The 23,235-nt window shown below is 34.4% G+C and overlaps 1 protein-coding gene and 2 long non-coding RNA genes across 5 annotated transcripts in view; 2 read left to right on the forward strand and 1 right to left on the reverse strand.

Moving 5' to 3' along the window:
* Positions 1 to 1,243: 1,243 nt before the first annotated feature.
* Positions 1,244 to 23,235, reverse strand: part of LOC138314554 (bifunctional 3'-5' exonuclease/ATP-dependent helicase WRN-like) — a 28,154-nt gene continuing 6,162 nt past the window's right edge. The window contains exons 1-3 of one of the 2 annotated variants that reach the window (XM_069254939.1): positions 3,078 to 3,215; positions 2,437 to 2,596; positions 1,244 to 2,224 (exon numbers count right to left, since the gene is read on the reverse strand). In XM_069254939.1, the coding sequence (XP_069111040.1) occupies positions 1,273 to 2,224; positions 2,437 to 2,596; positions 3,078 to 3,153 (1,188 nt within the window). In that variant the 5' untranslated portion in view covers positions 3,154 to 3,215 and the 3' untranslated portion in view covers positions 1,244 to 1,272. Of the gene's footprint in view, positions 2,225 to 2,436; positions 2,597 to 3,077; positions 3,216 to 23,235 lie in introns of those variants that run through there. The other variant, XR_011207393.1, reaches the window with a different exon arrangement.
* Positions 11,016 to 12,911, forward strand: LOC138314553 (uncharacterized). 2 transcript variants are annotated; one of them, XR_011207391.1, is made up of 3 exons: positions 11,016 to 11,034; positions 12,368 to 12,455; positions 12,717 to 12,911. It is a non-coding gene; the product is annotated as an uncharacterized lncRNA (long non-coding RNA). The 2 variants fall into 2 exon arrangements; XR_011207390.1 differs by lacking the exon at positions 11,016 to 11,034 and adding an exon at positions 11,059 to 11,099.
* On the forward strand, positions 14,001 to 15,828 carry LOC138314552 (uncharacterized). The gene is made up of 3 exons (XR_011207389.1): positions 14,001 to 14,255; positions 14,360 to 14,470; positions 14,941 to 15,828. It is a non-coding gene; the product is annotated as an uncharacterized lncRNA (long non-coding RNA).

Consider the following 23,235-nt stretch of genomic DNA (forward strand, 5'->3'; position numbering starts at 1 on the left):
GAGCAAGATGTATTGACAGAGAAACCTAACAGGCACCTACAGTGCAAGGATCTGGTTGCAGAAAGGAACCCTTTCAACAGTGCATTTCGGGGACTATCAACAATGATTCATCGACATCAACCAGTAGTTCCCTATCATCGTCTGAGAGATCCACATATCTGAAGGATCCATAGTTTTATGAAGCTATACACGACTGTGCTTATGACATGCACTGATATTTATAATACAGTGATCACTCAAGTGAATATGAACTTGTGATAAAGATTTTGTTTGAAATGATGTTATGCGAAATAAATCCCAGTCTATGATAAATACCTCAGACTCTCCACTGTTTTACAGGATAAAATTGCTGATTTTTTTAAAGGTTTCCTTTTCCGTCATATAGGAGGCAACTGTTATAGATATATAGACCTGCAGCATAATTCTTTTTTAAAAGTATTGTTAAAGACTTTTTTCATGTCTTTTGAAATATTGAAAAGAGCTAACTGCTAATATTATGCCAGGCATTAATAGTAAATGATCAAAAAACCTGCAATATATATGATCTTGGCTTCATTACCTTTCAAAAGTTTCATGATTTAGCAAAGAAAGTAATTATATATGTACTTTCTAGTAACACTGACCATTGACAAATTATACCAAAAATTGAACTGTCATCATGATGATGATTCAAAAATGAATTTCTTTAGCAGTGATGACTTGGACAGTGACTTGGACAGTTTCATGATGTCACATGTACATTTTTATTAGAGCTTTCATAGTAAACAGTTTGCAACTGTCATAAAATTTAGTTTTCGAAATATAATGCACATCACTAAGTCTATTGTTTGTAATGTCAGCTTGTGCACATAGCCATCTTACAGCATACATAGCCATCTTACAGCATACACTTCCTTCTGTGACCAAATGTATGTACGAGAAAATGTTAAGACACAAATTTCACAGGTTTTTGTCTTATTTTATTCCAAGAATAGCAACAAGAAGTGATAATCAAATAATTAAAGAATTTTTTTTTTCTTCAAAAATTAGACCAATAAACTTGAAATTAATATAGTGATATAAATACTATTTTGATAAGTAAAAGAACAGGCTGCTATGGACATTTTACAGATATGGTGTATAAGAAGCTTTTAAATTGTGTGTCTTTAAGATTTGCTATCAATGTTAGATATGAATATGATATATCACATATACACCCACATGGAAGTATGACCATGTAATAAAACTTAACAAAAACTGAACAGTTTGTACACTTCCTTTTTAATTTTATTTTCAGTCATTTGCGGTGTCTGCCATGAGCAATTCTTCTTCAAACTCATAGTCTGACAAATCATATGGCTCGGTATCCCCATCACTGTCGTTTTCAAGTTCACTTTGAGTACAACTAAACAGTTTTTCTAACAACAATGACTCACATTCCCCACAGCTACACTTCAGTGTACAAAAGTCACAACATATGTGAAGTCCCGACTCTTTATTCTTAATGTCTGTTAACTCCTTGGGATTAAGGAAATTGCCTAGTAATTGTACTCTGCGACAGTCAGTGGATTTAACAAGAGATTTTACTTCAAATCCTAGCTGTCCTAGATGATACGAATGGTACAATATAAGAGCCACTGATGGGCTATTGTCTCTACCAATCCTACCAATCTGTTGAATTAAATCAACAAGATTGGTAGGAGGTCCAAATAGAACCACACTTTGGCAGTCTTTCACATCGATCCCCATTCCCAGAGCACTACTTGATACCACTAGCCGGAGAGGAGAGCCACTTTCTACCTTAAGTTCTGTAATAATTTTATCTTTCTTAACTTCCGGTGTCTCCGAGTGGAACATTTCAACTAAACTGGCACACTCTGGGATTTCAGTTGTCAAGTAGGAATATATTTTAGACACGTCTTTAATTGAAACACAATATACAATAGTTCGCGGAAAATGTTCTCTTTTGGAAGATAGTCCTTCTGCTAACCAGTACATAGCCATTTCAATATTGCTTGGAACCTTAAACACTGATATTTTAATGTTTGGTTTGTTTGGAGACATTATTATTTCAATTGTATCATCTTTCATCTCCAGTACTTTCATAACACGTTTTTTTATCTTAACAGTACATGTTGCACTCAATGCCAATACAGTTGCGGCTGGAAATAAGGATCTTAATTCCCCAACACTGGCGAACCACTTCCGGAAAGCCCGTTTCTGTGTCCCATCGTCATCATCTCCCCTGAAAAGATTAAGTCATAAGTTTCAGTACATGTGTACTACACTTTGCAAAATATGCACATGTAATGACAGGTGTGACCTCATGCATAACGACTCACGAATACATATAGAGCACACACATGCATACCTGACGTACAAATATGTATCATTTGTCTACATAATGAAAGGGTGATTTTCATATTGGTTTTTTTTTAATATACATGTACAACTTACCAAGTCGCAATGGTGTGGAACTCGTCAACAACTATTGCTGAAACATTCAGCTTCTGAATGTTGGCTCTCCACACTGAGTCACCAACAAAAGCCTCCGGTGATCCATATATCAAATCTATTTCACCATTCCTAATTTTGGTGTCTTCCTCTGGACTAGAACCTGAAAAATTGAAATAGATGGTATATAGATTTTATCTAGCTGATCTTCTTGAAGTTTAACAGGACACTCCATTATCTGATGCCCTTTTTTGATACAAATTTGTAAAACAATTTTATCCATTTTCATTTCACAGAATCCTGCATTTGAGTACCAAAAATTATCCATCAAATACAGGACTGTTACTCAAAGGCGCGACTATCCAGTATCCTGTTTATACGTGAGTGTCCCCAACCTGTTTAATTACATATCAAGCATACCAATCCAAATCTTTGAAAGATTATATGCACGTTGCTCACGTTTTGACAACCGATCGAACGGGTGCTGCATCGGGTTCATGTAGCTTAAATTGTCTCCGTACATCATCCAAGGCTCATGCATGATCAGATTCAGATTATTTTCTGCGAAAGTACGAGATTCCGATAGCGTTGGTGTATTGATCATATAATTACATTTTTATTAACTACATTTTCTACATACATACCTACGTAAGCTGCTATTATGCCATTGACATTGGACAGTTTCCCCACTTGGTCCTGCATCAGAGATATCAACCACATGGCCTCGTTACTATTGATGATATATATAAGATAGGTCACGTCTATTTACATACATTACAATGTATGTAAATAGACGTGACCTATCTTATATATATCATCAATAGTAACGAGGCCCTGTGTATCAACGGACACACCACATCACTTTTGAAGTTTCGTTACACAACATGCGCTCCACGGGTATATATTACATTTGAAATGGAAGCGACTTTCCAAAACCAGTTGGCAAAACTGCCACACAATCCCTTTTGTCGACGAGGCATCGTAATACTTGTATTTGTTCGTCTTTGAGCTTAATATTTTCTCCGAATAATGGAACAACTTTTGCAATCGCATCAGATAATGTTTTCATCGCCATTTTGATGTAGAGGTCTAAGCGTGAAAGAACGACTAATCTGATTGGTCCCGACGGGACAGATTTCCCGAAAGATGATTGGTTAGTTTTTTTTCTAATTTATGCGGGAAATTTGAACCCTGACGTGACCCCTATAGGGATGTGGTTAGATGTTCATACGGAGTATACGGAGTAGATAATGAACATCGAATTTAAATTAGATTGGCTTAAACGGAACTGGGGTATGGGTGTTAGATATGTTTCAAAAATATATTATGTGCTAAAGTGATCAATTCTGAGTTGTATCATTGCAGCAAAATCCAGAGTTCGATTCCAATATAATATATGTAATTAAACATGCAATTAGAGGTAGGAAACCTATTAAACGGAACTCGGCTCGTTGCAAAGTATTCGTGTTAAACGGACTCGGGTCTGGTTCTTAGTTCCGTTTTACTTAAGCGGAACACGGAACTGGAAGTCGATCGAAAACTAAATCAATATGGATCCACCAATAGTAATCCATGAAAAAAGCCAACAGACAACATTTCTAATATGTCCAAAGCACATTGACTGTTTTCATCTAAAATGATAGAGAATTTCCTTAAACGGAACTCGGAACTGGTTCCTAGTTCCGTTTTACTTAAACGGAACTGGGAAATAGGAGTTGATCGAAAACTGAATTAAAGTGGATTCATCACTAGTAACCCATGAAAAAAGACAACTGGCAACATTTCTCATATGTCTTAGGCATATAGAATGATTTTATCTAAATAGATGGAAAATTTCCTTAAACGGAACTCGGAACTGGTTCCGAGTTCCGTTTTACTTAAACGGAACTGGGAAATGGAAGTCGATCGAAAACTAAAATAAAGTGGATTTGCCACTAGTAACCCATAAGAAATGACAACTGGCAACATTATTCATATGTCTTAGGCATATTGAATGATTTTATCTAAAATGATAGAAAATTTCCTTAAACGGAACTCGGAACTGGTTCCAGTTCCGAGTTCCGTTTTACTTAAACGGAACTGGGAAATGGAAGTCGATCGAAAACTTAAATTAAGTGGATTTGCCACTAGTAACCCATGAAAAAAGACAACTGGCAGCATTTCTCATATGTCTTAGGCATATAGAATGATTTCATCTAAATAGATGGAGAATTTCTTTAAACTTAAACGGAACTGGGAGATAGGAGTTGATCGAAAACTGAATTAAAGTGGATTCATCACTAGTAACCCATGATATAAGACAACTGGCAACATTTCTCATATGTCTTAGGCATATAGAATGATTTTATCCAAAATGATAGAAAATTTTCTTAAACGGAACTCGGAACTGGTTCCGAGTTCCGTTTTACTTAAACGGAACTGGGAAATAGGTGTTGATCGAAAACTAAATTAAAGTGGATTCATCACTAGTAACCCATGAAAAAAGACAACAGGCAACATTTCTCATATGTCTTAGGCATATAGAATGATTTCATCTAAATAGATGGAAAATTTCCTTAAACGGAACTCGGAACTGGTTCCGAGTTCCGTTTTACTTAAACGGAACTGGGAGATAGGAGTTGATCAAAAACTGAATTAAAGTAGATCCATCACTAGAAACCCATGAAAAAAGACAACTGGCAACATTTCTCATATATCTTAGGCATATAGAATGATTTTATCCAAAATGATAGAAAATTTCATTAAACGGAACTCGGAACTGGTTCCGAGTTCCGTTTTACTTAAACGGAACTGGGAAATAAGAGTTGATCGAAACCTAAATTAAAGTGGATTCCTCACTAGTAACCGACGAAAAAAGACAACAGGCAACATTGTTCATATGTCTTAGGCATATTGAATGATTTTATCTAAAATGATAGAAAATTTCCTTAAATGGTTCCGAGTTCCGTTTTACTTAAACGGAACTGGGAAATGGAAGTCGATCGAAAAACTAAAATAAAGTGGATTTGCCACTAGTAACCCATAAGAAATGACAACTGGCAACATTATTCATATGTCTTAGGCATATAGAATGATTAAGCAACTGGTTCCGAGTTCCGTTTTACTTAAACGGAACTGGGAAATAGGTGTTGATCGAAAACTAAATTAAAGTGGATTCATCACTAGTAACCCATGAAAAAAGACAACAGGCAACATTTCTCATATGTCTTAGGCATATAGAATGATTTCATCTAAATAGATGGAAAATTTCCTTAAACGGAACTCGGAACTGGTTCCGAGTTCCGTTTTACTTAAACGGAACTGGGAGATAGGAGTTGATCAAAAACAGAATTAAAGTAGATCCATCACTAGTAACCCATGAAAAAAGACAACTGGCAACATTTCTCATATGTGTTAGGCATATAGAATGATTTTATCCAAAATGATAGAAAATTTCCTTAAACGGAACTCGGAACTGGTTCCGAGTTCCGTTTTACTTAAACGGAACTCGGAAATGGGAGTTGATCAAAAACTAAATTAAAGAGGATTTACCAATATTAATCCATTAAAAAAGACAACAGGCAACATTTCTAATATGTCCAAAGCACATTGATAACTTTTATCTAAAAAGTTCCGATTTACTTAAACGGAAATAGATGTTATTTGAAAACGTATTTAAACTAGCTCTATCACAAATTATCCATGAAAAAACACAACAGAAAACATTTGTAATATGTTCAAATGGTTCCGAGTTCCGTTTAGCTTAAACGGAACTCGGAACTCGGAACTTGGAACCAACTTCTTCAGCCTCCCCGTTTATTGTATGGTGATATGATATCTTCATAGGCCATAGTTGTTTGGGTTTATGATATGCTTCTTTTTTAAACATACCAGACAATGAGGTGGCAAACTACCACATAATACACCTTTTATTGCGGTGTTTAAATTGATACATGTTTCACTGTTCATCAAACACAAATCATTTAAAAAAAAAATTGTTTTTGTTGATTGTACATCTTTGGAGATGGTGGGAAACATCATTTTACCCTCTTGTATATGTTTTATTGCTCAGTCCTAAAATATATTTTGTTGGTTTTTTTTCACTCACTGGACCTTAAATCTACCAGCACACGGACGCAAATCATAAATAACACAACTCTGACCTTAGCACGCAAAACACACGCAACGAGCGAATGTATTCCAGCTATATAAAGGATTCTATTTTATTCATTTGTTGGCAGATGTTTTTAAATAAGTTGTCAATGCATGACTCCTTTGTTCTGTACTAAGTCTTTTTATATCTTACAAAGGTAAAGGATCAAGGCTACTCGAGTGATCTGTACCAAAGTATTTACTTCCGGAGTGTCATAATAACAGGCACGTATGTGTACAGACTGGGGTACATGGGGGCATACCCGGCAGTAAGTCGTACTAGAAACTACAAACCGGTCGTCACTTATACGACAGTCCGTATATAAATACAGTAGGGAGCAGAGAAGATTCCATACAGTCTGTGGTGGTGATCCGCTACAAAAAGAATTTGGAAGGCTTTCACAAAGACTAAGAAACCTATATATTTATTAAGGTAAGAAAACATTGACATAGTGATAATATGAAAAAAAAAAAATAAAATAAATTATTTTAGTATGTCTGGATCGATTTCAAATGGTTTTGAAAATGGGGGGGAACACGGTCCAGTTAAATGCTAAATTTCTAATTTACCTGTCGCCCCAAAATAGAATTCTTAATGATAAATTACAATGTATGTTTTCAAATATCGACTGTTATATTGCAATGTTGTAACGGAACGGGGTCATCGTAATAGATATACCTGGAGTAGAGTATTAAGTCAGTGCTTTAGGTCCGGCAGTGGGTGATAGTGTAACAAATCTGTGAAACAAATTCATGACACATTGAAATGAAATACAATTAAATAATAAAAAATATGACATAAAGGTCAATCTTCACAGTTTGTGAACCTTATTTAAACTACTTTTAATTGCTGGCATCTTTCAAAGCTGTTGCACAAAAATAGACAACCAATGCAAACTTTTTAACCAGATAAAACATTATTTGAACATAATATTCAAAAGGAAAGTAGATAAAATAAGATTGATCGGAGTACTTCATATCGTCTATTACTAATGTTCCCCATAATCATTGCAATAGAACAATTGCTCAGACAGCAGCTGTATTTTTTCTTTTCGCTTTTGTCAATATATTTCATGAAAATTATACTGTATTTCTCTTTTCGTTATTATCTACAGAAGCCAACTTGGCCTATACAATGTTTATTTCTATACCGTCTGGTCCTTACCAATTCTACTACTAGTGTATCTTTAGCGGTGGGTAGAACAATATCTTGACAGTTGCTTTCGGTTGGATAGTTCGTAGGTTTTTTTCTTAACACAAGTTTCATTTTCGTTCACTCAAGGTACTTTATATATAGTATAGAACGAAAATTACATTACGTTGTGAAGTTCAACAAGTCTAAAATGGCACTAATCCTCAAATGATGTTAATAAGGTTTCGTCAGATTTTCTGAGCAATGGTTTTCCAATAGTACTGAGGTGGTGCATTTTTAGGTTCATCTGTCTCGAAGGTCAGATGACCTATTGTCAATCCGTCGTTGTTCGTTCTGATCGTCGTGCGCCCTCCGCCGTGCGCCGTCCGCCGTGCGTCCGTGCGTAAGACTATTTATACAAAAGCCTACTCCTCCTTCATCCCGTGATGGATTTTTAACCATATTTGGTGTGAAACATCATTGGGGACGGACAATCATATTTTATATAAATGAGCATGGTCCAATATCCCTAGGGGCTGAAAGGGGGGGGGCCCCAAAAGGGGCAAATTTTCTTAATTTAAGCTTTTAAAAATCCTAATCCTCCCTCCTTCCTTGGATGAATTTTTATCCATATTTGGTGTGAAACATCATTGGGGTAACACCAGTTATATTTTATATAAATGAGTATGGTCTGATACCCTAGGAACTGAGGGGTGGGGGCCCCCCCAAAAGGGCAAATTTTCTTAATTTTTAGCTGGTCCACTTTTTCCTGTTTTAAAGGTTTCAGTACTCCGATCTCAATGATCGAAATTGGTCTATAGGGGTTTGTTCAATTCTGATGCCGAACAACATGCAAACATTTTTCAGTAAAGAATTTTGGTATTCCAAGATGGCCGCTCGGCCCACTTCCTGTTTTAAGGTTTCAGTCTCCGATCTCAATGAAAATTTGGTCTATAGGGGTTTTAATTGATGCCGAACAAACATGCAAACATTTTCGTAAAGATTTTGGTATTCCAAGACGGCCACGGTTGCCCCACTTCCTGTTTTAAGGTTTCAAGTCTCCGATCTCAATGAAAATTGGTCTATAGGGGTTTTAATTGATTGCGAAACAACATGCAAACATCTTCGTAAAGATTTTGTGTATTCCAAGATGGCCGTTGGCCCACTTCCTGTTTTAAGGTTCCAGTCTACGATTCCTCAATGAAAATTGGTCTATAGTTGGTTTTAATTGATTCAGAAGGGGGAACTTTTAGTAAGGACAATCATATTTTATAAAGGACCAAGAGGTAAGGACCCATGGGGATTATTATGTCCGAGGTTCCAAAACTGGGAACTTTGCTGAAATTTGGCTTTAAAATCTGACTCCTCCTTATATTAATCCTTGAATGGGTTTTCGACCATATTTGGATGAAGGGCTACCAAGTTTGTTCAACAAATGACACATTTACCTTTTTCAGAAACTTACATATTCAACTAAGGAGTTCCTTGTATTGTTTATATTAATCGTTAACCAATACTTGTAGTACTGTGACTTAGTTGTCTTGTGCCATGAGTCAGATGACCGTATAATATGAAGCCCATGGGCCTCTTGTTATGGTAAAAACATTTGTCATTTAGATTTTTCATGGCATTTATTTGTACTTTATCTATATAATACGACATCAATATTGCACCCTAATATCCACACAAGTTAAAAAACATTGAAAATAGAAAAGATCCAAATTCTAATTTGAATAACAAATATAGTTTGCATCTAACTGTCGCTAGATTTAAAATATTCTTCTATCCTGTTTAACATGTTGGTATGAACAGAAGGACCTGCTATCAAAATGAAAAAATGGAGTTTACAAAACCTTACAAAATGAAATGTAAATGCTGAATTAAATTACCTAATGATGAAATATGATACCTGCTGTTAATAGCGTACAATTAGGTTGTCCTTTTTATGAGTCAAGACAAGACACATATATTCTAACAAATATTACTGTACCGGTTTTAATGATTTAAACAGATCTCGGGGGGATTTCATCATAATACTCAATATAGTATAAACATATAATTATGTGTTGTTGGAGACAAATCGATCGATTCTTTTTGATATGTAATGACTTTGACTTTAAGTCGTTTGCCCATGCTATTTGGCCAAGTGAAATTATCTAGAACTCTGTCCAACGGTCCAAAGAAATAATTGGATAATCTTCATTTGAACTAATTATATAGTGAAATTCGCGCACCTGTGTATGATTAGAGAATAGGTGAAAAAGGAACTTTATGTAACTTAATTACTGGAATAGGATAATGAGATATATATTGTCTATATACCTTTGACAATCAATCGATGTTTTCATGTTTAACAAAAAAATCTAAGATCCTAGATAAAATGCGATACAATAAACAGGAGAAATGGTCTTAACATTAAGTAGTTCATTAAGGTTCTACAGAACATAGCATAGAGTCACTGCTTTGGCTGGGTATCAAACCGGCAAACTATGAATTGCAAATCCAACACTTGCCATTTTAGTTTGTACTAATAGATTTATAGGGCCAAGCAATATGTATAATTTCGCTCGTGTTTCCATGTTTCTAGTTTTAAATAGACGGTTCATTTAAATATCATTAGTTTACTAACTTAAAACATAGTTGTTATACGTTCGCGAGAAGATTTCGCATTGACTTCTTTGATAATTACTTCCCTGTGTTAACATTTTGATTGCAGTCCTTGTAACATTACCAGACACAATTGACATTCATCAGTCTGGTTTTAGTAGAGGGAATCATCAGGAACAGAATTACAGTGTTCAAATCTTATTTTAAATATGATTTAATATTGAGTGTGCAGTTTGCATTAGAACCATTTCGTCTTTTTTGTGACAGAAAGTTGCCAGGACGACTGGACGGAGTATAACAGCCATTGTTATAGGTTGTTTACAGACATAATGGACGTGGTCTGACGCCCAGGTAGGTAATTAGTAAGACTATATATTGTTATAGGTAGGTAATTAGTAAGACATAATATATTGTTATAGGTTGTTTACTGACACGTGTGTCTGACGCCCAGGTAGGTAATTAGTAAGACATATATATTGTTATAGGTTTTTTACTGACACGTGGTCCTGACGCCCAGGTAGGTAATTAGTAAGACGTATATATTGTTATATATTGTTTATAGACACCAGGACGTGGTCTGACGCCCAGGTAGGTAATTAGTAAGACGTATATATTGTTATTGGTTGTTTACAGACAACAGGACGTGGTCTGACGCCCAGGTAGGTAAATTAGTAAGACGTGTATATTGTTAAACGTTGTTTACAGACAACAGGACGTGGTCTGACGCCCGGGTAGGTAATTAGTAAGACGTATGTATTGTTATAGGTTGTTTACAGACACGTGGTCTGACGCCCAGGTAGGTTATAAGAAAGACTATAATATGTAGTCTATATCATTCAAATGAAACATAATCAAAATTAACCCACCCCCCACACCCACACACACACACAAAAGAAGAAAGAAAAAAGAGTGACAAAGCATATAAACACAGAGAGTAGTATACATATCAAAGCTTAACATCTATGTTATGATGGTTTCTCCCAAATTAAATACCAAATAGAGTTTTGGATTTAATGAGACAAGCAGGCTTCATACCTGGATCAACCAAAGCGGGTGACGTCACACACAAAATGTGGAGTAATTATTGTTTATGTGACGCAACACATGAATTAATAATATAACTACGTTATATCAAGTAGTTATATCAATTTGGTGCTGCATGTATCGATAAATCGGAATATTTATCGATATCAATTAATGATAATAACAACGTGAATATGTTATATCACTAAATAAAAAACGATGTCACAAAAGAAATTAACGATGTCACTAATAAAAAATAACGATGTCATTAGATAAATTAATGATGTCAGTAGATAAATTAATGATGTCAGTAGATAAATTAATGGTGTCATTAGATAAATTAATGGTGTCATTAGATAGATTAATGATGTCATTAGATAAATTAATGATGTCAGTAGATAAATTAATGGTGTCATTAGAGAGATTAATGATGTCATTAAATAAATTAATGATGTCATTAGATCAATTAATGATGTCAGTAGATACCTTAATGATGTCAGTAGATAAATTAATGTCTCGATTTATTGATATTACTAATTTCAGGAATTATCGAAATCATTAATTTGAATTATTGATATTATTCAGTCGAATAATTTTGCATTTTACAGATAATTTTTAAAACCTTTTTTGTGCTTTCAGGACAAATTACGTTATGTCTAAGTATGGGGCAAAGTTATAAATCCCTATTTGTAAACTTCCAAGAGATATCTGAAAAAGAAAGGAAAACAAAATATGTTCTCGAAAATAGGTTTCACACGCGTCATCGAAAAACGTTCGCCATGTTGATCAACCTAAGTCACTCTTCAGCGTGTAGGAGAGTAACAGCCTTAACGAAAACATGTCTGTCTGTCTGTATTTCCAACAGAGGTTTAAACATTAAAAATCATCTTCGAGTATCAACAAAGGCTATACAAGAAATACAAATGTGCCATGTACTCTTATCTGCTTGAATTTTTTTTTCCAGACTTATTTTACTGTCTCTTTGTGAAGCAACATTATTTTACTATCAAAATGCTCAAATCATTGTTTTTCTTTTTACAGAATGAATGCCTCAACCATGGCAGCACCCTTGTAAAGATAGAAACAGCTGCAGAAAATTCCTGGCTGAAAATTAACCATAGCCTATTAGGTATCCAGATTAATAAATATTACGTGTTTACCTTACATCAGTGCCCAATACCGAAACGTCTAAAAGATATTGTAACGGCCAATCAGAAGTGACACAGCAAAAAAAAAAGCAGCAGCATTTATAATCTATAAGTCGTCATATTTGATACTCATCTTTCGTGCAACATTCTTTTGGTAAAAATACCTAATATCTAATATACTTTCGATAAAATCATGGGTTTTATTATTATATATCATTGTTGTTGATTTACTATTTGACAAGGAGGTCCATGGATCGGAGCGTACACTAAAACCCGATCTGTCTGGTTTTGGGTGTCAGACAACTCGATAGTAACATACACCGACTGGATTCCAGGTCAACCCAGTGATTCTGGTGGTAATCAGGATTGTGTTCATATCCATGATAGCGGCTGGAACGATCTGTCCTGTACAACCTTTTTGCCATATCTTTGTGAAAAAGAAGGTTAGTACAAAATGGAAATTCCGACATATTTCTACATTCTGTAAATAAACTGTTAACTCTATTTCATTGATTACTTCAGTATTTACATACACGATGTCATTCAATAATACAGTAAATGCAGTTCAGATAAATTTGCATACTGCATTATAAAATATTTAATAAGAGAACATTTAAAAATAATAACATTGATATTAACACCAATATCTCTCTCAGTTATAGTGTGTGATTAAACAGATTATAAAAGAATTCTGGTAATTCCGATTATGTAATGATACGTTGTTCATTATTGTGATTATGTTGTTTACCTTATCATCACTATATGGTTTACATTACTAACCACTTGTCATGTGACTATGTTGAGTATTTCGTTATTTTACATTACATGACCATGTACAGGGAGTGCTCTCTGTTCATGTCCCGCTCTAACATTACCGCCAAGCTTATAGATTATCCTATTAAAGATAATGAGGTGTTTATATTTTCCTTTCGTTTGTTTTATGAAATATTATGAATGTATGCATCATATTTACATTTGTTTTATACATACCTTTTATCAAGTAACGATTGATGTACATGTTATACTGTAATGAATAAAAGCAAGATACCAAATAAATATTAATTTGTGTTTATACCATATTAATCAATTTATGAACTATAAATATAAGGTTTATCTTATTGTCTCTCGACCTTAGAATGGTTTGTTTCTTTTTTTGTTTGTTTTGATTTATGAAATGTTATGAATATCTGTAATCAATATTTAATTTGTTTCACTTTATATAGATACACCGGTATTCATAAAAACTATGGTACTTTACTGCATTAAATTATAAAAAATATATTTGTGTTCCTGACATAATAGTCAACCTTAGATCATGCAACGCTATCGATGATATCTATCAACAAAATGCTGCAAAATGTTTGTCATTCAAACACATAGAAATCAAGGTTAAGTTTTATTGCCGGTTTTGATTGTCTAAACTATAAGTAAGTTGATTTCAGTAGGAACCTACTGAGGTAAGTAAGGATCAAAATTATTTTTACCAGTTGATATGAAACTATTTTTCTTATTTAATGTTTATTCTTTCTTGTGACTTTCTGAATATCGAGATGATCTTACAATAATCGTTATACTTGTCGGATAAAATGTTCATATCAGGAAATAACTTAATATAAATCATGCGTATTCAAATTAATAGATAAAAGACTTATTTAATATATGTCCGATTATTTAATATTTCGAAATAATTAGTTATCTAACTTGTATACAGAGTGACAGTTAAATGGAATCGATGTGCAACAGCGAAAACAAAAACCATTGGAGTTTCGAGCATCGAATGGGTAAGTAAGTAAAACAGATCATCTAGCCACATGACTGATGTGGTTTCAGTTTACATGGAACAGTTTAGTGCTATTGTTGTTATTAATTTTTTTATCAATTTTAGTGTTCGATACCTCGTAAAAGATGACTGAACAGCTCATGCTGATAACGGGGCGAGTATTCCATCTGCTTGTACGATGTCTACCCTAGTTACTCATGACCAAAGTTGTGAGTGGTGTGTATATATATTTATTTTCATCTATCAAAATAGTTTTTATTTACTTAATCCATAGTGCAAAGTTCTAATATTTTCATAATATCAATATGTGAATTATCAAAATAATTAACTTAAAGAATTTTTGAAGAAAAAGAAAAGTTTTTTTCAATCCAACACAGGCGTCATGTGTCAGAATCTTGTGTCACAGACTTGAGATGTAAGGCATGTACCGTGTACCACAATAGGTCATTCCGGTCTTATACAAAACTAGGTCTAGGTCAAGCTTCGATCTCAAACTAAAGCAGGCTATGTGGTCTTCATTACTAAAATACTTATAACCACCGCTAATATAAGAACTTTTTACATGTAAAATTATCGAATGGTTTTAACTTTTGCTCTTAGAATATGCTTTAATAACACAGTATACCAATCACAAATGGTTCTAGATTATTCAAAGTTAGTTTTAACATTTTCCGTTTATTTTTCAGTATATCAAACATTACAGTGGAAATATTTTGGATTTGTCAATGAATACAGGGCACGTGCTGTAATCGACAACTAACCGTGATTGGTGGTACAATATAGAGTAAGAACATGAAGATATGCTATTGCTGTCTCACTGTTCAAATAGAGTGAAATGTGAAATGAAATCTGTGAAAATTCCTGACATGAGGAATCCATTCTTTATGGGCTTTTAAAACATCTGTGTTGTTTTCTAGACCTTGAGCATGTTTTTGTAAGTTGCCTGTCGATAACATTAGCAAACGTCCATGCACATCAGCCAGGGAAATTGAAGGTTTAAGCGGTGGTGGAAAGCCAGAATTCTCAGTGAAAAAAACACCATCGAACTCGAATTAGTACTTGGCAACTGCCCCTTGAGGGTTTTATACTCGCTACCCAAGGACGTCAGGACACTATGGTAAACAGACGAGAGCCTATACACATTCAGTAATAAGTTTAATGTCTATTATACCATACGATACCATAAATGGCGCTCGAATCTTCTAGACACTTCTAGATTCTCTAAGTGGGTTTTTTTTTCAATAAAATATCTCCAACTCGATTGAATTTTGTTTTGCAACAAAACAATGATAAAATTACAAAAGTGTATTCTTCAAAGCAAGTTTATTTTTCATGCACAATAGAAGTTCCATAGAATACAGACTAGTGTTAAATGGTTTTTGTCCATAATACAGTCCAATCCGTACATAACAATACTTACAAATTTATATATAAAAGTAGAATGACGCACACCATACATACCAATCATAAAACTTCTACAACAAATCTCTCTCTGTTACCATTTGTTTATAATATTTTTATTTATGTACATTGTAAATCTGTAATCTTCAGATTAAACTTTTCAAAAAGGTAAACCATGGTTATCCTATATTATCCTTACAACATGCTTAGCTATACAATATCTGGATTTCAACATGGAATAATGAATAAATTAGTCTTTACATTGAATTTTCTTTTTGATATACTGAATGATGGGTGTAGCCAATTCTTATCTTAATCCCCCCTCTATTTATAATATGGGAGGTGTATTGATATACAAAACCGAATAAGAAACACAAACCTGACTAAACATTTTCTTGGCATAATCCAAAAATTAAAAAAATAATCCTAAAAGCATTCTTTTAAGATATTTTTTATCAATATCATTTGACGCGAAATAATTAAAAATTACACAACTGGTGAGTTTTTCTCATGTTACAGATCTTAATTTATGTGTGAACCTAAATTTAACAATTCATTTTCTTTATCAAAAGCTGTTGTGTTATGATGACCAATAAAATATACACATTGCACACTAATGATTGTTAAATAACAAATTTACAGATACCTCAACAAGCATTTAATTCATTCAGACAAACAAGAAGTTTCATTCACTTTGACAGACGGCTATTAAACGTTTTAATGATAACCATCTTTATCTTTAAACACAACTTTACAGAACTGTAAGAACTTGTCCATGATTTTCTTGTTTTTTATAAACTTTACAGAACTGTAAGAACTTGTCCATGATTTCTTGTTTTATAAACTTTACAGAACTGTAAGAACTTGTCCATGATTTCTTGTTTTATAAACTTTACAGAACTGTAAGAACTTGTCCATGATTTCTTGTTTTATAAACTTTACAGAACTGTAAGAACTTGTCCATGAGTTCTTGTTTTATAAACATTTACAGAACTGTAAGAACTTGTCCATGATTTCTTGTTTTATAAACTTTACAGAACTGTAAGAACTTGTCCATGATTTCTTGTTTTATAAACTTTACAGAACTGTAAGAACTTGTCCATGATTTTCTTGTTTTATAAAACTTTACAGAACTGTAAGAACTTGTCCATGATTTCTTGTTTTATAAACTTTACAGAACTGAAAGAACTTGTCCATGAGTTCTTGTTTTATAAACTTTACAGAACTGTAAGAACTTGTCCATGAGTTCTTGTTTTATAAACTTTACAGAACTGTAAGAACTTGTCCATGATTTCTTGTTTTATAAACTTTACAGAACTGTAAGAACTTGTCCATGATTTCTTGTTTTATAAACTTTACAGAACTGTAAGAACTATGATTTCTTGTTTTATAAACTTTACAGAACTGTAAGAACTTGTCCATGATTTCTTGTTTTATAAACTTTACAGAACTGTAAGAACTTGTCCATGATTTCTTGTTTTATAAACTTTACAGAACTGTAAGAACTATGATGTTTCTTGTTTTATAAACTTTACAGAACTGTAAGAACTTGTCCATGATTTCTTGTTTTATAAACTTTACAGAACTGTAAGAACTTGTCCATGATTTCTTGTTTTATAAACTTTACAGAACTGTAAGAACTTGTCCATGATTTCTTGTTTTATAAACTTTACAGAACTGTAAGAACTTGTCCATGATTTCTTGTTTTATAAACTTTACAGAACTGTAAGAACTTGTCCATGATTTCTTGTTTTATAAACTTTACAGAACTGTAAGAACTTGTCCATGATTTCTTGTTTTATAAACACAAAGTAAATAACAGAAGGACAGAACCAATGGGATAGCACTCTCACTAATACTTATATATAGTAAATAAACATCAACCAACAGTAGCACACAGGAAGCAGAATATCACAGTTAAGGACGTATTTCTCATGTTTACCCGAGAACAACAACAGAATAGGTATTTTTGTATCATTTTGTGTACACTTTGTTCTGCAACAATTCCACACTTAGGGTTATTTAAGACATGCATATTAACTCTCATTAAAAACCGCACCTTATTAACTGAGATCACAAGTGGACAGTTATACATGATCACCGTTGGAGACCCTACCAGGCCTACATCTATGATAGGCTCTAAATACTAGTACTACAAACTGACACGCCTTCCAAGTTTTTGAGAGAGAAAAACTGGACGCTTAAAGATGCTCCACAGCTGACAAATGGGTTATTTTTTCACTATCAAAAACAGGAGCAGACATTTTTAGTATTTTTATTCAGTTAAGTTACTAACTTTAAACCATTACCACCATTGAAATGTTTGAGCTTTTAATTTTATTTAAGTTAAAAATATAAAAAATAATTAATTGCATCCCGAAAAAATTGCGTGGCACTATATCCTATATGGAATGAAGTACTGATTGCCCATGCACCAAAGGTAAAATACAGTTATTTTATATTATTTTTTGTGTTAATTAGACCTATATATAGATGATTTAACACCAATTATTGTTCAAATGATGAATATCATTTATGCTCTGTCGGCGGTGGAGCATAATTTAAGTCAAAACTTAAGTCACCTCATTATCTAAGTATATATCAAAAATTCCAGACTTAGTCTGCTTTTTAATAGTTATCTTGTGACATTGTGGCATGGCCTACATTTGTATATTGAACCAATGATAAGTAGTTTCTTCTATACAATGTTATGGTTTCTTCTTTTCTGATACATTCAAGGACCAATTACTAAGTATATACGTTAGTATTCAAAGGACTCAATGTACTAGTTGTATAGTAAGGAAGTAACCGATATATTCAAGACCAATGTAATAGTTTTCATAGAAAGAATTACCGATATATTCAAGGACCAATGTAGCTATTTTATAGAAAGATAAACGATATATATATGTGACTAGAATTATAGAAAGATTACCCATATATCAGTACCAATGAACTACCGATATAATTCAGACCAATGTACTAGATTTATAGAAAGATTACCGTATATACGTTCAAGGACCAATGTACTAGTTTATATAGAAAGATTACCGATATATTCAAGGACCAATGTACGAATAGAAAAATTACTCAAGGACCAAGTTAGTTTATAGAAAGAAGACGCAGTCTGACATAACACCCATACAATAAATGGCCAGGTTTATTTATGGACCTCCACAAGGACCACAGGACAATGATAGCCAAAAATCTGATACTCAACTTTACACATACTTGTTACCCCAAAATCTACTGGTCCTAGATACTGAATGATAAAATAGGACACACTAGTCCTAAATCCATGGTCGACACCATACCCTGTTTGTATGTACACAAAGATATATCAGTACCAAGATCCTAGATTATAGCCATGAGGACGGTCCTAAATTAATATTTGTCACTGTTCCCTACTTATATGTCTATCACTATATATGTCATATTCTACCAGAGAATCTATAAGGCTACTGAAAAGGGTAACAGAACGGTACTTAGAATAATATATACAAGTGACGCACCATTTGATCTGAATCCCATAGTCGTCCCCATATATACACCCAGTAACTGTGGATTTTACATAACAAAATTTACGAGAGAGTGGACAGAAGATGAAGAAATTAAATATCGAGGAGAGAGTCCTGTCTCATGTAACACAGATACAGTGGGGCAGTGTGGCAACATCACCAGGAAAAGTCTGTCACACTTACACTAGTTTACAGTATGGGGCAGAGGGTAACGATACGGAAATGTCCTGTCTCAGTTACCAGTTACAGTGGGGCACTGGGTAACATTAAGGGAACTTGGTCTGTACAAAATTTTAATTTAGTGTCCCATGGTCCCGAGTAGGTTAATTCCTCCATGAGTAAATTGACACAACATCCATTGTCCATACCTAAAATCCAACCGTCCACCAGTGACAGTGTGACTAAAATACAGTTTATATATGATGTCCCATCAATAACGTTAGCCAGGAGCTACTCTACAGTCAGGTTTATATATTCATCAATAACTTCATCACAACTCTACAGAGAGCACAACCAACTAAATGACTTTATTACATAGACCACAGTGTTAAACTTTGTTTAAAGTGTTTGATACTGATATTAATTAAAACAAGAGAAATACATTCTAGTTAAGGTATTGTGTTCTAATAATTTACAAAGTCTAGGTTTTCTTCATAATAATCACCTAGATAGAAAAACAAGAGCCCATTAGGCCTTTACGGGTCATCTGAATATTATTACAATACAACATAATTGTTTAAAAAGATCTTCATAGACCTATTTGACCACTGTGACCCCTTGATTGAAGGTCTACAAGGTAAATTATCATTCTGAACAGACAACTAGCGTCTCAGTCACATCATCCAAGCCATGCCTACATGCCCAATATCATTACCCTGGGCCTTCTGGTTTCTTGAGAAACTAAGTCGTATTTAAAGATACTTAAGCCAAATTTGACCCTCGTGACCCTTGAATTGAAGGTCACGTGTGTCATTTATATGAAAACAAACTTGGTACACCCTTCTCAACCCCAGCATCCTACATAGTCAAATATCAGTATCCTGGGCCATGTCTGGTTCTTGAGAAGAAGGGTATGAGTTTTAAGGGCATGCATTTTAGCCTATTTTGCACCCTCGTTGACCTTTCTAATGAGGGTCCAAGGTCATTTATTTAGAGACGACAGAACTTGGGTAGCCGCGAGGAGCATCCCAGCCTCATGCCACAGGCCTAAATATCAGGGACTCTAGGCCTTTAATATTCACAAGCAGTTGTTTAAAGAGGATTTTAGCCTAATTGGACCGCCTGTGACCTTGAATGCAAAGAGTCCAAGGTCCTTTATGATCGAACAAGACTTGTGACAGCACTTCCTACCGAGCATGGGTCACTGTCCAAAAAACAGTACCGCTGGGTGGCCCTCTGTGTACTTGAGAAGAAGTCCGATTAAAAAGATTTTAAGCCTAATTGACCCAATCGGTGTACCTTGAATGAAAAAAAGGTCCAAGGTCATTTAATTTGAACAAACATGAAGCCCAACATCCCAGCAACCTACAGGGGTCAAATACCAGTACCACTTGGGCCTTCTGTTCTCTTGAGAAGAAGTTGTTTAAAGATTTTTATCCTTTTTGGAACCACCTCGTGATCCATGAATATACAGGTCCAAGGTCAAATTATTTGGAACAATCTTGGATAGCCCTTCATATCCCAGCATCCTACAGGTCAAAATTATCAGTACACCCTGGCCTTCTGGCGCGTTCTTGACGAAGAAGTTGTTTTAAAGTATATTATTGCCTTTTTGAACCCCTGTTGACCCTTGATTGAAGTTCAAGGTCATTCATTTGAACAAACTTGGTAATAAGCCCATCATCCAAAGCATGTACACCGGCCCAATATCATTACCCTGGGCATTTCTGGATCTTGAGAAAATAATTGTATAAAAGATTTTAAAGCCTAGTTTGACCCTCGAGACCATGAATGAAGGAGCACAAGGATGCCTTTATTTAGAACAAACAAAGTAGCCCTTCCAACCCAGCAATGTCCAGCAGGCCTAATGATCAGGTTTCTCTAGGCCTCATATTAATTTTTTTATTCACAAGAAGTAATTTCAAACGGATATTATCCTCTTTGAACCCCCATGAAGACCTTGAATGAAGGTCAACAAGGTCATTTATTAGAACAAACTTGGGTAGCCCATCCATCCAAGCATGTCACAGTCCAAATATCAGTAACCCTGTGCCTTCGTGTGTTCTTGCGAAAGAAGTTCTTTTTTAAAAGATTTTAGCCTATTTTGACCCTCGAGACCTTGAATTGAAGGTCAAGGTCAATTAATTTTGAACAAAACAATGAATGAGCGCCTTCATCCCCATCTACCCTACAATGGGCAAAAATCAGCTCCTCAAAGGCCTCTCATTATTATTCACATTCAAGAAGTTGTTTTAAAGGATTCTTAGCCTATCTTGCTCCCTCGTGACCTTTGAATCTGAAGGTCAATGACCAATTATATCGAGACAAATTCGGTATCCCTGTCAAGCCCAAGCATCCTACAGGGCAAAATATCAACAGTACCCTGGGCTTCTCGGTTCATGAGAAGAAGTTAATTATAATAAATTTTACATCCTTTTTGAACCCCCTAGTGACCTATAGAATGAAGGTCAAGGTCATTCATTTGAAACCAAATCTTGGTAGCCCCTCCAAGCCCATCAACACTACAACGCCAAACGAGATGAGGTAACCCCCCTGGGCCTTCTGGTGACTTGAGAAGAATTCGTTTTGAAAAAAAGTTTACGCACACGGAGCCGCACGGCGCGCACGACGACGCGCACGACGACTGGCCGTATGCATTAATGACAAAAGGTCATCCTGCCACTTCGGGCCAGATGACCTAAAATAGTTTGGGATCCTTACGCCACAAACTCCAACCAACCACGGTAGCTTAATTAGAAAACAGGCGTCAATAGTTCACTAAAATATCCGGAAATTCAAATAGTTTTTTACCTATTCATTTATCAAAATTGAGATAATTTGGAACCTAAAATCTCAATATGAATTTATTCCAAATTTTATATAATGGATATCTATGATATAATTACGCAGTCATAAAATCTATATTCTACTTTTGAAATTCATGAATATAGCCAGCCAATCAGCGGTGGAGCTTGCGGCCCCGGTTAAAATTTGCTAGTACCTGGGCTCATTCATTGTAAATACATAACAGGCCATGAACGGGCGAGGTCCTCTTGATTAATTTTAGTTGTGGTTGATCCCCGTAAAGTGCATAACTTAAAAATTTTTTCTTTATATTCTAGGATACTCACCTTATGAATGAAAAGTGTATTTAGCCGGCGGTGTTTCAAATCTTGTAATATGAATTTAATCGGTCAAGTGGTTTTGGGTCCAGGACAGGCTTTCACCTATCGTACAGTCACCCCGCTGGAGTAATGTCTGAAAACATGATAATCTTTGAACATACACACCTGCGTGGTTGAATAATTGCAAATAATGTATTAAAATCAATGAGAATAGAATTAAAGTTGTATAAGTTAATTAATTAGAGTTACATCATCTAACTTTCTGAATCGATAATGAAAAAATAGGAAAAATCCCCAGCCAAGGGGAGATAATCCAGTACATAATCAGGTACCCTCCTATAATAACGATAAAATGTCAAGATTTTGGAAGAAAACCAGATAGACCAATACCTGTTATACTATAATCAAATGTTACCAGAACCATGGTTCTCAGAGAGCATTCAGTTTTACAAAATAAACAAAATTAAACAAAGATCGAAACCTGTAAATGAGCACAAAAAGATGCATGTCTTTGTACCATGACTAGAATCCATGTGCAACCCACGCCATATTTTCCGGAAATCTTGAATCGACCCTGAAACACCCATAAACTATGATTTCATTAAAGGAAAAAAATCTGTCATCAAAATGTGAATTTTACATCATATATAACATAAAATGCATACTTTTAACTAAACTAATTAGCCCTAATATTACAATTATCATACAATTAGTTTAAATTAAGGCTTACCTGAAAGAATAAAAGAAAGAAAAAAAAGAGAAAGAAAAAAATAGAAAA

This window comes from Argopecten irradians, chromosome 2, assembly GCF_041381155.1.
Source record: "Argopecten irradians isolate NY chromosome 2, Ai_NY, whole genome shotgun sequence".
NCBI classification, from domain to species: domain Eukaryota; kingdom Metazoa; phylum Mollusca; class Bivalvia; order Pectinida; family Pectinidae; genus Argopecten; species Argopecten irradians.